The 13,748-nt window shown below is 45.4% G+C and overlaps 2 protein-coding genes across 3 annotated transcripts in view; one reads left to right on the top strand and one right to left on the bottom strand.

Annotated features, from left to right (window-relative positions):
* ccdc191 (coiled-coil domain containing 191) overlaps positions 1-13,748 on the bottom strand; it is a 14,317-nt gene continuing 569 nt past the window's right edge. The window contains exons 2-17 of one of the 2 annotated variants that reach the window (XM_034108520.2): positions 13,202-13,240; positions 12,947-13,082; positions 12,701-12,844; positions 11,628-11,806; positions 11,271-11,482; positions 10,515-10,659; positions 10,249-10,439; positions 8,880-9,129; positions 8,034-8,431; positions 6,771-6,856; positions 4,840-4,922; positions 4,624-4,725; positions 3,467-3,610; positions 2,650-2,802; positions 2,248-2,390; positions 1-218 (exon numbers count right to left, since the gene is read on the bottom strand). In XM_034108520.2, coding sequence (XP_033964411.1) covers positions 77-218; positions 2,248-2,390; positions 2,650-2,802; positions 3,467-3,610; positions 4,624-4,725; positions 4,840-4,922; positions 6,771-6,856; positions 8,034-8,431; positions 8,880-9,129; positions 10,249-10,439; positions 10,515-10,659; positions 11,271-11,482; positions 11,628-11,806; positions 12,701-12,844; positions 12,947-13,082; positions 13,202-13,240 — 2,547 coding nt within the window. In that variant the 3' untranslated portion in view covers positions 1-76. The remainder of the gene's footprint in view (positions 219-2,247; positions 2,391-2,649; positions 2,803-3,466; positions 3,611-4,623; positions 4,726-4,839; positions 4,923-6,770; positions 6,857-8,033; positions 8,432-8,879; positions 9,130-10,248; positions 10,440-10,514; positions 10,660-11,270; positions 11,483-11,627; positions 11,807-12,700; positions 12,845-12,946; positions 13,083-13,201; positions 13,241-13,748) is intronic. The other variant, XM_071206875.1, reaches the window with a different exon arrangement.
* Positions 10,489-13,748, top strand: part of qtrt2 (queuine tRNA-ribosyltransferase accessory subunit 2) — a 22,607-nt gene continuing 19,347 nt past the window's right edge. The window contains exon 1 of the mRNA XM_034108525.2: positions 10,489-10,506. The gene's annotated coding sequence lies outside the window, so the exon portion shown is untranslated. The remainder of the gene's footprint in view (positions 10,507-13,748) is intronic.

Here is a 13,748-nt window from a genome sequence, read left to right on the forward strand (position 1 = left end):
TGCAGTCTGTGCTTCCTCTCCAGGGCGTTGAGGATGTGTGAATGGATCCTCTTAGTGTGTGCCTCTCCCGGAGGCTTCACGGCGGATGTGAGCAGAAGTCGGGCAAGATGGCAGCCACTCTTCGTCCCAGCTTCTCCCGCCTCTCCTCCCTCAGCCTCTCCCTGCGCTGCAGACAGGGAAGCTGCCTCCAGGCCTGCAAACATCTCCGCAGCACCCGTCTGAAGAGGCAGGCAGACGGAAGAACAGACGGGGAAACAAGTGAGCAATGAGAAACTGAATCGTGGCGACCTGTGGGATCACAACACCTAATGAGTCGTCACAGCTTATTTACCTGCAGGCTCAATTATCGGACCACACCTGAGAAGTCTCTGAACACATTGTGCGTCAATGAGGGAGAATTCAATCGAGTGAGAGCAGCGCGACAGACATCTTCATTTAGTCCACAATGGGACACAGAATAATGCTCGTATTCACAACCTGAATGTGTTCGCTGATTAAAATGTATTCTCTAGAGCAGGGGGGTCAAACTCAATTTCATCGCGGGCCACATTAGAATTATGGTTGCACTCAAAGGGCCGGTGGTAACTTTAAGACTAGATAAACATACATTGATAAATATATATAATATAATGTATTATTTAACAATATTTCCTCTGCATTGGATTATTATCTGATAGGGTAATAATAACTTAACTACGTCTGAGTCTAGGGCAAATAATTGAAAGTAATTGTTTCAAGTCTCTTCAGTGCGCATCTCACAAAATGAGATGCATTGTGGGACAGGTAGTTTATTAACCTTATAATAAACGTATTATATTCTTTGCAAGCTCTTGTGGGCCACATATAATGAAGTGGCGGGCCGGATTTGGCCCCCGGGCCTTGAGTTTGACACCCCTGATCTAGAGGATGCAATCTATTTAAATGGAAATGGAAAAAGCCACAGAACAGACTTTTTAGCGTTGCACTGCTTCTGTGTCGGTGCATCACTTTGCTCACTCTGAAATCTGTAGTATTGGGGGTTCGCCAGCACATTGGTATCCACAGTGCCCAGAGGAGACATCTTTAGTGATCCCAGACCTTCCTCGTGCGCCATCAGCGAGACGAAGCCCCCATTTATCCAGAGAATATCTCAACCCCGACAAAATCGCCATTTATGGTTCCAAGACAATGAACCCTAATAACTTTGATGATTCGCTCACTTTTCTTTTAGCACTGTGTGGTTTTAAGGTGAAATGTCTTCACAATGAGACGGAAAATACTTTTCATTAATTACCCTGACTAAGCAAGCTTTAAACCCCAGGCTTTTCCTGCTAGTTCAGCCGTTTTGAAGTTTCTACCACGGCAGCCAAACCCCCAAACTGACTCCATTAATCAAAATATGAACACTTCCAGCTAACAGCAGATTTTAGGCACTGGTTTTATAGTTTTAATATAATGCAAAGGAGGTGCAGGTTGAAGACCACGCACTGCAAAATGTCTTGCACTGTTTAATGCTGGTACATGTTAAAGGGGCCTTATTATACAAATCTTTAGGTTCATATCAGTGTCTCTACTGGGACATGTCTCCATGCTTTAATGTTCAAAAAGCTCTTTCTCACACTGCCAGTCTGCTCTGATTGGTTAGCTGGCTGTCTCTGTTGTTATTGGTCAATAGAAGCGCAAGTGTTACATAGTGATGTCACTATGTTTTCGAAGTAAACAAAGGTGTACAATGGACGCGTTTCAGGCATGGGGGGCAGTGGCGGACTGGCCATCGGGCCGGTACTGAAGTGTGCCGTTCGGATAAGTCACTAGCATCCCCCCCCCCCGTTGACAATTTACTAGCGGTATTTACTAGCGGTATTTACTTGCGGTACCGAAGTGGGCCAGTCGGATAAGTCACTAGCACCCCCCCCCCCCCCCCCCTGACAATTTACTAGCGGTACCGCATGTGGGCCGGTCGAGAGTCCCGGGCTGATTTTTAGTCCCAGTCCGCCCCTGATGGGGGGGGGGGGGGGAGTGTGTGGGAGTGACATTGAAGCCTCTTACATGCACTAAAGCCTGTCTAACACACCAGAGGAAAGGGAAAACCCCAACAAGAACAATAGGGCCTTAAATAACTGGGCGTTGTGTTATTCTGGCCATCTGTAGCCAAACTGCTTTAGCGATGCATTTCGTCTCGTCATTAATCAAGCTGTTAATTTGACACGCTGTTATCTGGTTATCGCTGCAGCATGAACACAGTGAACATATGGTAGAGTCATGGACCTGTCATTGTGCTCCTGACGGTCCCTCTGCAGCAGCCTCTCCTGGGTCACATGGTCCAGCAGCGCCAGCAGAAACCTCCTCAGAGTGCGAGCGCGGTGGAGACGCTCGGCTCTCTCCTCCTGGATCATCCTCCAGTCCATCAGCTGAAAGACACACCACGCTCACTCAGAGATAGGCGGCATGTTCTGCTTTGTTAGCAGCAACACAACTGTTAGTACGTTAAAGTGGTGAGGTTGGCACTAGCTTCAACAAGAAAACCGTTCCCGGGCCCCTTAAAGCATGATTGAGTGCGGGGAGAGGAGATTAGGAAAAGGTGATTCTCTAAATCACCGGCAGAAGATGGGGAAGCTGAAATCCTGATTGAATAACTGTGTGTGTGTGTGTGTGTGTGTGAATACACACTCTTTTCCAGCGACTTAAGCTCCTCCGAAGCAGAAAGTGCCGGTGCAGTCGGTCAGCGCGAGCTCCTTTCTGAGACGAGGACTCTCTCGCTGATTGCTGCCAGCGCAGTGTGCTCCGCCTCAGGAGGGAGAGATTGTGATGAGTGTCGGCCAGCTGGCGGGAATTGAAAAGAAAAGTGTTGGTGCACGCTGACGAAGGCATCCAATCTCAATCATATGGGTCAGGCAGAAACAATGGATCGCATGTCTTCGAATGCACAGAGATCAGTATTGATGCTGTGCAGAGAGGGGGTCGTTGTGAAGATGAAACAACACTTTTATTTAGAGATGTTCTATCTGCCTCGTTGAGTGGTGGCTATTTTCCCAGTATATAAGTGCGGTGGGGTTTTTGTGCGTTTTATACGTTTGGGACAACATAATAGGACAATAAAAAAATGCACGTATAATCCTCTTTAAATCATTGAAATTCAATACATATTGTTCTTTATACTCAGAAATAATGAAATAACTGAACAAGCTTCTTAGTGTGAGGAAATGATGTCGCATTATGTCCACCACTCGCCTGGAGATGATAAAGAGCCGTTGAAGTGAATGTTAAGCTTTTGTATTATTCAAACCCACAGAGTCTACCTGGACTTCTCCTTTGGCTTAATGGAATAATGGAAAAGCCTGAAGCGCTCTTTGCACAGATTTTCTTTTCCAAATAGGATTTTAAAAATGAAAGGTCAGGCCAGGGTCACCCAGCACCTTTCTTAAATGCTGAGTCAGAAGCCTGTGGCGGTTCAAATGTGTCTGACGGCTGAACACGGGTGCTTCACCTTTATGTTGGCCCGTTGGAGCTGAATGAAGCGTTTCCATGGCGCCAGGCCTCTCCGCAGCAGCAGGTTTTTGAGGTAGTGTTGACGGGCGATAGAGAGGAGCTCCTGTTGCCTTTTCAGCTGCCTCTGTTTCTGCTCTTCCCTCTGACACAGGAAGCAGGGACTTTATTCATTAGATTTGTACACCATACAAAAATAGGAGAAGTTAAAACAAACTTGCTTCCTCTGTATGACACAAGGAAATCATTTGAAAACCTTATGTGTCAAACTCGAGGCCCGGGGGCCAAATCAGGCCCTTGGTGGATTTCATTTCGGCCCGCGGGATAATTTCTAAATACTATTAGATCTGGCCCGCCGGTATATTGCACCCACACCTTCACTCCATCCTGAGGGTCTCCTCCGCTCAGAGCCGGACCCCAAACATTGATGACCTTGCACCCGAGATGAGATGCCAAGTGTCTGAGCTAGCATCACAGAGCAGCAACCTGAGTTCAATGGATGCTTCCTTCTGCACTTTCTCTCACGACAACAGGGCATGTTTGGTTTGTTCTCTGAGGGAAATAGTTTTGTTGAAGCTGTTGTTGGCCTGTGGGAAAATGTACTCTGAAAAAGCTGCAGATAGAGCCATAAGAAATGAATGCAGCTGATTATTTAATGTTTAATGTTGTTTTTATAGGCAATAAATTAAGCTTTGTTAGTTCCAGGTTTAATATGTGCAATAAGTTCATTTCAATAAGTTCTGCAATAAACATTGAACCAGTCCGGCCCTCCACTAGTACCCATTTTTTAATTTTGGCCCACTGTGTATTTGAGTTTGACCCCCCTGCTTTACGTAATCAATGAAGGGCCTCCATACGTTCTCAAACACGCTGTCTACTCCTTTAATATAGGACATCTTCTCCAATGGGAGGCCTGACAGCATCCATCGCAACCAATGAGTGACACTTGGACTTTGAGCCTTTGGCGTAGAGCAAGCTGAGGTCTTTACACGTTCGCTCGAGTTTACTATATGCTTCTAATGATTTAAAGCCAACAGTGGGTCCAGTGAATCTGCTTTGAAATGATCTAAGATTATTTAAATGTTTCGCTACTACATGTCGCTCAGTGTTACTACTTCCTGTGTTCTCACAACTGCGTCCACAAGTCGTGAGCCTCACCTCTCGTTCCTGTCTCCTCTCGTCCCTCTTCCTCTCCGCTGCGTGGCGTTTCTCCTCCTCCTCCTCCCGCTGCCTCTGCTCCTCGGCGGCTTTCATCTCAGCCTGGAAACAAAGTCAAATGTAATTATTGTTTCCTAATATCGTTCCCGACGATCCCTCCTCGCTACTCATCCTGCAAAACCAAATAGTCTGGTAAACAGTTCATTAATCTTTTACCAGTTTTTCATCCTCCTTTTTTCGCCTGAGTTCCTCGATGTCCTTCCTTCTCTGCTCGCGTTGGCGTGCACGCTCCTCCATGGCTTCAAAGAGCAGGAGAGAGGTCAGTTAAGCACAAGGTATTCCTATGTGGCACAGAGTCTCAGGAGTGTTTATGATTATGTATTTCCCCACATTCTGAACGCGTAACTCCAAGTGCTTCAATTATACAGCATTTATATGCAAATGTGTCGTTGCCTTATGCGTCATGCGAGGTCATGCAATTTCCCTCACAAGAGAGCTACGGCGTTGTGTGTTTGGGATAACATAATGTACTTTTGAATATACAGTCGGGCAAACAATTATTTAGTCAGCCACCAATTGTGCAAATTCTCCCACTTAAAAAGATGAGAGACCTGTAATTTTCATCCTAGGTACACTTCAACTATGAGAGACAGAATGGGGGGAAAGAATCCAGGAAATCACATGATTTTTAAAGAATTTATTTGCAAATTATGGTGAAAAATAAGTATTTGGTCAATAACAAAAGTTCATCTCAATACTTGACAGAGGTCAAACGTTTTCTGTAAGTCTTCACAAGGTTTTCACTGTTGCTGGTATTTTGGCCCATTCCTCCATGCAGATCTCCTCGAGAGCAGTGATGTTTTGGGGCTGTCGCTGGGCAACACGGACTTTCAACTCCCTCCAAACATTTTCTATGGGGTTGAGATCTGGAGACTGGCTAGGCCACTCCAGGACATTGAAATGCTTCTTACGAAGCCACTCCTTCGTTGCCCGGGCAGTGTGTTTGGGATCATTGTCATGCTGAAAGACCCAGCCACGTTTCATCTTCAATGCCCTTGCTGATGGAAGGAGGTTGTCACTCAAAATCTCTCGATACATGGCCCCATTCATTCTTTCCTTTACACGGATCAGTCGTCCTGGTCCCTTTGCCGAAAGCCCCAAAGCATGATGTTTCCACCCCCATGTTTCACAGTAGGTGTTCTTTGGATGCAACTCAGCATTCTTTCTCCTCCAAACACATCTAGTTGAGTTTTTTACCAAAGTTCTATTTTGGTTTCATCTGACCATATGACATTCTCCCAATCCTCTTCTGGATCATCTAAATGCTCTCTAGCAAACTTCAGACGGGCCTGGACATGTACTGGCTTAAGCAGGGGGACACGTCTGGCACTGCAGGATTTGAGTCCCTGGCGGCGTAGTGTGGTACTGATGGTAGCCTTTGTTGCTTTGGTCCCAGCTCTCTGCAGGTCATGGACTCGGTCCCCCCGTGTGGTTCTGGGATTTTCGCTCACCGTTCTTGTGATAATTTTGACCCCACGGGGTGAGATCTTGCGTGGAGCCCCAAATCGAGGGAGATTATCAGTGGTCTTGTATGTCTTCCATTTTCTAATAATTGCTCCCACAGTTGATTTCTTCACACCAAGCTGCTTACCTATTGCAGATTCAGTCTTCCCAGCCTGGTGCAGGTCTACCATTTTGTTTCTGGTGTCCTTTGACAGCTCTTCGGTCTTGGCCAGAGTGGAGTTTGGAGTGTGACTGTTTGAGGTTGTGGACAGGTGTCTTTTATACTGATAACGAGTTCAAACGGGTGCCATTAATACAGTTAACGAGTGGAGGACAGAGGAGGCTCTTAAAGAAGAAGTTACAGGTCTGTGAGAGCCAGAAATCGTGTTTGTTTGTAGGAGACCGAATACTTATTTTACCGAGGAATTTAACAATTAATTCATTAAAAATCCTACAATGTGATTTCCTGGATTCTTTCCCCCCATTCTGTCTCTCATAGTTGAAGTGTACCTCGGATGAAAATTACAGGCCTCTCTCATCTTTTTAAGTGGGAGAACTTGCACAATTGGTGGCTGACTAAATACTTTTTTGCCCCACTGTATGCGTATGTCGTCCTCTGCTTTTTCAGGACCTTGCAGACTGACCCGTGATGATTTGACAGGGTCGAGTCTGCTGTCTGGCGGCCTTCTTTGAGGAGAGGCTGGCGGGTTCTTCAGTCGTCCTCAGTGTCCTGTAAAGGCAACAGTCAGAAGCTCAGAAACAAAGGCCTGTCACAGCTGTCTGCACATTCACATATTCCTGAAGCAAATTGTATTCAGACAGGTATCGGCTTTAGGCAACCTCAAACGACATTCATTCATACATCTGTGAATGGATTTCCGTGAAGGGTAGAACTTTTACTCATGGAAACAGTGTTCAGGATTGTGTTCTGTAATCCCATTTCTATCTAATTACAGCAACCACGCATTTTCAATTATATTCCGTCCTCTCTGAGCTGGAAAAGCGTTCTGTATTTTCTTTGTACCTACACCTTGCATTTAATAAGGAAAGATATAACCGATAACCCCATTCCACCTCCTGGAAACAATAACTATACCAGCCTTTTTATACGTTATTGTTTCTGTATGATATCCTTTCTACCTCCGAGGTGCAGGGAACATTAGACTGCAGTGTGGAAGGAGAACGGAGCTAATGCAAGTGATCTTTCATCATCTGAAGACAGTTTTAGAGCGAGTTCATGTGGGGCATGGAGGTATGGGAGCAGTGTGAGTGTCCTGGGGGTTGCTGGGAGGGAACTGAATGGACAGGCCGAGAATATACACACCATATAGTTCCGCACACGTTCAGAGGACACCTCCACGTTCCCACACTCATGTCAAAGCTACATTACATTATTGGGCTTTTTCATACAATCAGTCATAAATGATTTTTATGGCACAATAAAGGTGCCAAAAAAAAGGAGTCACTACAACTTTAGATTTATGCCTGGATCGACTTTGTTGCTCAGATTTGTACCACTTTCTATGACTTTTTCCCTTTTATTCAAAAAGTTGAAACCAGTGGCTTTATTTTAACAGTTCAAATTCATTTAACGTTGACTTTTGAATCAAGCCATGACTGAAGTCCACATGACCTTCTAGAAAAGTCCCAAAGGACATTTCGACACCCATTAATTATTCACATTTTTAACCACTAACTTGTTTTGTTTTTCCCTTTTTAATTATGACTGATAAACATTATGAAAGGAACTTTAGCATGGACTTTTTTTGGAACGTGTCACAGTTGACGTTTAGTCTTATTTAGTTGCTACGGTGGCTTTCAACTGAACAATAAGGCCGTAGTGAATGTGGCAAATAAAAGCAATTAAATAAAAAACCCTTATATTCCATATTTCTCCCTGGGCCTACCTCTGCTCTGTGGGCTCAGAGTGGTTGCTCTTTGGTCTGGATTCTGCTGTCATGACTAGCTGTGTGAGCTGTGCAGTTTTCTCCAGCTCCAGCTCCAGCCCCGCCGCGCTCTGCTCGTCCCTCAGCCGTGAGATCTGCTCCTGCTGCTCCTTCAGAAGCCTCCTCTGCTGGGAGATGATCTGCTGCTGCACGGCGTGTCTGTTCTCGAACCGGCTGCCCAACGCCGCTGCGCTTTTTGGCCCGGAGAAGCTGCCGTGGAGCTCTGAGGCCGAGGGTGCTGCATGGCGTCGGGTCACCTGCCACGGCTGAGTTGGCTGGACCACAACACCCACAGGCGTCTGATTTCGATGTACGGAAGAGTCGTCTGGGGCCAACCTTTTTGACCTGGGGTGACCTTCCTACAGAGGGGAAACCAGAACAGGTATGAAGATGGTATTGTTTATGAAAAAAATCCTCCCTTAGGTCTGAAAACCCAAAATAAACAACACAAATAGAGTACCACAAAATCGGCTTGACTCCAGGAATCCTGATATATAAGCTGCGGGACCCGAGAGGCGCGTACAGCCTCTTTATTGACCCCTCAACCATGAACTGCTCCAGCTCAATCTTATGTTCTGCTTCCTCGTCCCTGGAGCTCTGTTCCACTATTCTGCACCTCTTATTTCTCTCTCGCCTTCCCTTCCCCCATATGTACACCGCTCTGCTCTCACTCTCCAGAGTTGTGAATATTTTAGCAGGAAAAGTTTTTCTCCCTGGTTGAAATATTGATAAAAAGTTTCAGATCAAGATTCAAATCCAGTGCCTTAATCCTTTTAGCCTTAATCACCTCAATTGGGATTTTCTCACCTTCTCAGTGATCCCCAGTTGTTTATGTTCCGCTTGTGGCTCCATGATTGGCTGAAAAGTTGGGCTCTCTTTGGCCTTGAGTTTTCCTGTTGATGCAGCATTTATTAAGGCAGCCATCTTGCTCCGGGTCTCCTGCTGCTGGGCCAAAAGCTCTCGTTTTTCCTTCTCCATCCGACACCAGAGCTGCCAATCATTCAGACATCTCCAAAGCAGCCGCCTGCGGTCATTCTCCACAGCCAGCTGGCATTGTCTATGACGAAATGCATATTTAGTTTTCGTTGACAAGACGGGACTAAGGTGTTAATGGTGGACTATCGGACATTCAAAATGCAGCATAAGTGTCCGTCTTGTCTGTCAAAATGCATCTTACGTTTCTAACTTGCAAAATCATTATTTCCGCCCTCTCTACTTCAGAAGAGCGATCTCCCTGTATCTTTCTGTGTGCTGGGGGGGGGTTATCACTAAGCGGTTGACCAATCACAACAGAGCCGGCCAGCTAACCAATCAGAGTAGTCTGGGCTCTGGTTTCAGACAGAGGGTGAAAAGAGGTGCTGCAGCACAAGCAGTATGAGAAAAATAAAGAGCTTTTTGAACATTAAAGCATGGAGACATGAAGAGACACTACATACTGATATACACCTGAACATCAGCAGGAGAGGACTCTTTAAAGTAGAGACACTACATACTGATATACACCTGAATATCAGCAGGAGAGGACTCTTTAAAGTAGAGACACTACATACTGATATACACCTGAACATCAGCAGGAGAGGACTCTTTAAAGTAGAGACACTACATACTGATATACACCTGAACATCAGCAGGAGAGGACTCTTTAAAGTAGAGACACTACATACTGATATACACCTGAACATCAGCAGGAGAGGACTCTTTAAAGTAGAGACACTACATACTGATATACACCTGGACATCAGCAGGAGAGGACTCTTTAAAGTAGAGACACTACATACTGATACACACCTGAACATCAGCAGGAGAGGACTCTTTAAAGTAGAGACACTACATACTGATATACACCTGAACATCAGCAGGAGAGGACTCTTTAAAGTAGAGACACTACATACTGATATACACCTGAACATCAGCAGGAGAGGACTCTTTAAAGTAGAGACACTACATACTGATATACACCTGAACATCAGCAGGAGAGGACTCTTTAAAGTAGAGACACTACATACTGATATACACCTGGACATCAGCAGGAGAGGACTCTTTAAAGTAGAGACACTACATACTGATATGAACCGTAAAATGAGCAGTGTATACGTCCTCTTTTTCATCTGTGGTAAAACGCAGGATGTGAACAATGACGGCCTTTCAGGGAACAGCATTTCTGTGAACTTCTTGCCTGTTTTGAGCTCGTAGATCCTCCTCTGTTCTGGTCACCTCTCGCTGATGTTTTCCTGCCCACAGCACGGCCCGCCACGCCCGCCAGGCTCTCAGCTGCCGCTTCCAGTCACAGAGGGCCGTGACCTTCCCTAACCGCAGCCTTCTGTCCAACACCACTGAATACCATCCAGAGAAATGCCTCTGCAAACACTGAAACCACAGCATGACGGGTTGGAAATCGCAATGAGACGTGTGCAAACTTCCACCCACAGCACAGGTACCGACCTTGAGACTACGCATGTCAGTCATGGCTTGAATTTTCTTTTCTTGATACCGCCGCTCTGTGTCCTGCAGCAGATGTTTTGTGGGCAGTGGAGGAGCAGGCTGGAGGCTCTTGACTCCCCTCTGCCCTTCCACCCTCACCCTTTCTCTGGGGAGACAAACATGTACTTATTATTTTACCAGGACCCTGTAAAGAATAGCAATCATCCCAAAAAGTTGCAAAAGTGCCCGACAGACCAGTATAGATTTGTGTGTAGACCCACGTAGTAAAGAAACTAGTAAAAATTCAATTTCATGCCCTTCAAAGTTGTATTCTTATTTTATTATCATTTATTTCATGGCCAGGCAATTAAAATGATATTTGATCAATAAAGGTTTAATTGAGGAGTATCATAAATTCATCAGTTTGATTTGCATGGTTATTACTTTTCTCATTTGCAGTCACTTTGTAAATCATTGCCAAACACTTCCCTCTGTCCTCTGAGGCTTTCCTGATCGTTATTATGAACGTTGCCTGAGGCTTTATAAACAAAAGACTTTTTCTGGTTCACACTTTGAAAGAGATTACGACAGCTCCGTCCAGGGACTCGTCCACAACACTTGTTTGGGTCAGGGATCTGTGTCTCTTCTCCCTAGGTTACCATCAATCCATCATAGGAAGAGGGAAGAGGCCGGATCACGATCGATGCAATCACACAGGGGTTAATCTCAGATACAGGGCGATAAGCACATCAGCAGCTGTTGCCGTGGATACCATACCTCTGTCGAACCAGCTGTTCCAGGCCTCTCCGCTCCTCCCTCTGCCGCCGCAGCCTCACCATCTCCTGCTGCAGCTTCTCCTCCTGCTGCCTCCTCCTCGCCTCCTCGCCTCGCTCCCTCCTCCTCGCCTCCCCTCTGGCCTCCCGCAGAGCCTCCCCCTCTCTCTGTTGCCTCAGCCTCTCTGCCTCCCGCCTCGCTCTGTTCTCTCGCACCTTCAACGGCAATCAGTGGCAATTAGTATGAGCAAGAAACACAGCTTGGGCGCCGGCGGATTCTCCTCACGGCTGATAGTTTCCCGACCCCTCAGCGCTCACATCTCTAATCTCGAGGAAGTCGTGATGTGCTCGGGTCACGTACCTGCAGTTGTCGAGCTTCCATGGAGACGATTGGGTTTCTGAATTTCTTCCTTGCTCGTCCAACATCCAGCACCAGTTCCTCCATCACCTCAGAGTCCAACAGCTCCTGCTCCATCAGGTCCTGGAGGAAGCTGTTCACCGCGCTGTGCTCTTCCTCCTCCGCCAGGCAGTTATACAGATCTTTGCCGTTGTACAAAAACAAGTATTATATTGTGACCGTGTTGCAAAGCATGCAATACTCTTTTGGATTGATCTGCTGTCCGTGATTTGCTCCTATAAAATCAAACGTCGACATTTAAGATGTGGAAGTCACTTGTTAAAAAAGCAATGCATTCACAAGTCATGTAGGAATATGAAATACAAAAACATGAAATGGTCTGAAATGTTTTTATAATATAATAGTCTCTCAAGTTGAGCTAATTTGTTTGCTTAACTAACTTTTGCGCAAAAAAGTAATACATTTGAGGTCATATGTTTCCCAAACTGTACCTTTACACATGTTTAGATAACCTTAAGAGTAGTTAACGCCTACAATTGAAATATAGGTTTATGTGCATGTCAATGGTCTGCAAAGGCTAAAATCCCTTGAACATGAGCATCATTTGTCCTCTTTAAAAAAAATGCATCTCCTTCATTGTGACCTGGTTTACACGAGGATGAGTTTGAACTGTGTAGTGTTGTCAGGGTTACACGATAGCTGTTAAATATTTCAAAGTTGTTCTGCACAAACCTCTTGAAGTATTTAACTGCTTCAATTCTTAATTCCTATTATGTGGCTTGTTACGTCAAATCAAAACCTTACCGGTCCCATTAAGGCCGGGTAATTTGAACTTTTCTTGATTTATTCAAACGAAGAGGCTACACATTACTTTACATTACATGTTACTTGTTAGACGCTTTTATCCAAAGCGACTTACATACTCAATACTGTGGGCAATCCCCACAGGAGCACTTTGGGGTGAAGTGTCTCAGGGACACAACGACATGCTGACTGCAGTGCCCTGATCCGAACGTCAACGCACAACCCACTGCGCCACACGCCTCCCTAAACTAAACAGGTTGCTTTGTCTTTACCATCAAAGTTGCTGTGGTTCAGGGCGGCAGGCGGAGAACTATCAGGGCTTCTCCTCTCACCCGAGCACCTCAGGTCATCGTCCTCCTCCACCTCCAGCTCCACACGCAGCTTGCTGTTCAGCCAATCAGCGAGCAGAGCCTGAGCTGCGATACATTATGGTTCAGTCTGCTGCAGCGGCTCAACTCCCTTAGATAGGAAACGCCTCCCTTGAGACACCTATAATTACGTGTTAAAGGCTGACCTACCTTCACTATAAGCGTCATCATGATCTCTTAACTGCTCAGAGCTGTGTAGAGATTCAACTCGGCTCTTCTTCCCTGAATGAGGTTTCTTGTGGGTGAAGACTTCTGATACAGCAAACTCTGAAGCAGCCTCCACGCGCTGAAGACGAATATAATGACTATTATCATGATCCGATGTTATTCAATAATTTGGTCGATGCACATCAGTCAAAGGTGACATGCTTTTTTCAAAACCACACATAGGTGAACTCCTCTCACCTTCCTCCATTGATCGATATCATCTATCTTCGCATGCATCTGTTATAGGAACAAACAAATATGTGAAGTGTAAACCAATAGCTCAAGATAGATAGGGTCAACAAAAAAACCCAGCCAAGCAAACAGACCCCCTTAATAGGATCTGAAATAGTCAGAAAAGGGTCATAAAGACTATTGCTTCTAAATCATCCATTAAATTATGTACAAATGTATACCTATTTTGCAAAGTCTAACTCACTTATTTGTAGTGTGTGTGTGTCTGTTTGTGTTTATGGATATAACATTGTGTATGCTTCCCTCTTTGCCAGGTTGCTCTTGAATACGAACTTAGACTCATGAGACTTTGACCGGGATAAATAAAGTACAACCTATACAACTATGGACACCTTGAGCTGTGGGAGCAGCGTGCAAATTGAGGGCTCAGCCAATGCCTGCGCCTGTGGATTATTTTTCAGAAAGTTTAGCCACTGCTTTAAATCTTCAGATTATTGCAGAATCATTTCCCAGACTTCCACAAATCTGTGCTTTACTTTAGCAGCAATTCAGC

The sequence above is a fragment of the Pseudochaenichthys georgianus genome, chromosome 20, assembly GCF_902827115.2.
Source record: "Pseudochaenichthys georgianus chromosome 20, fPseGeo1.2, whole genome shotgun sequence".
NCBI lineage: Eukaryota > Metazoa > Chordata > Actinopteri > Perciformes > Channichthyidae > Pseudochaenichthys > Pseudochaenichthys georgianus.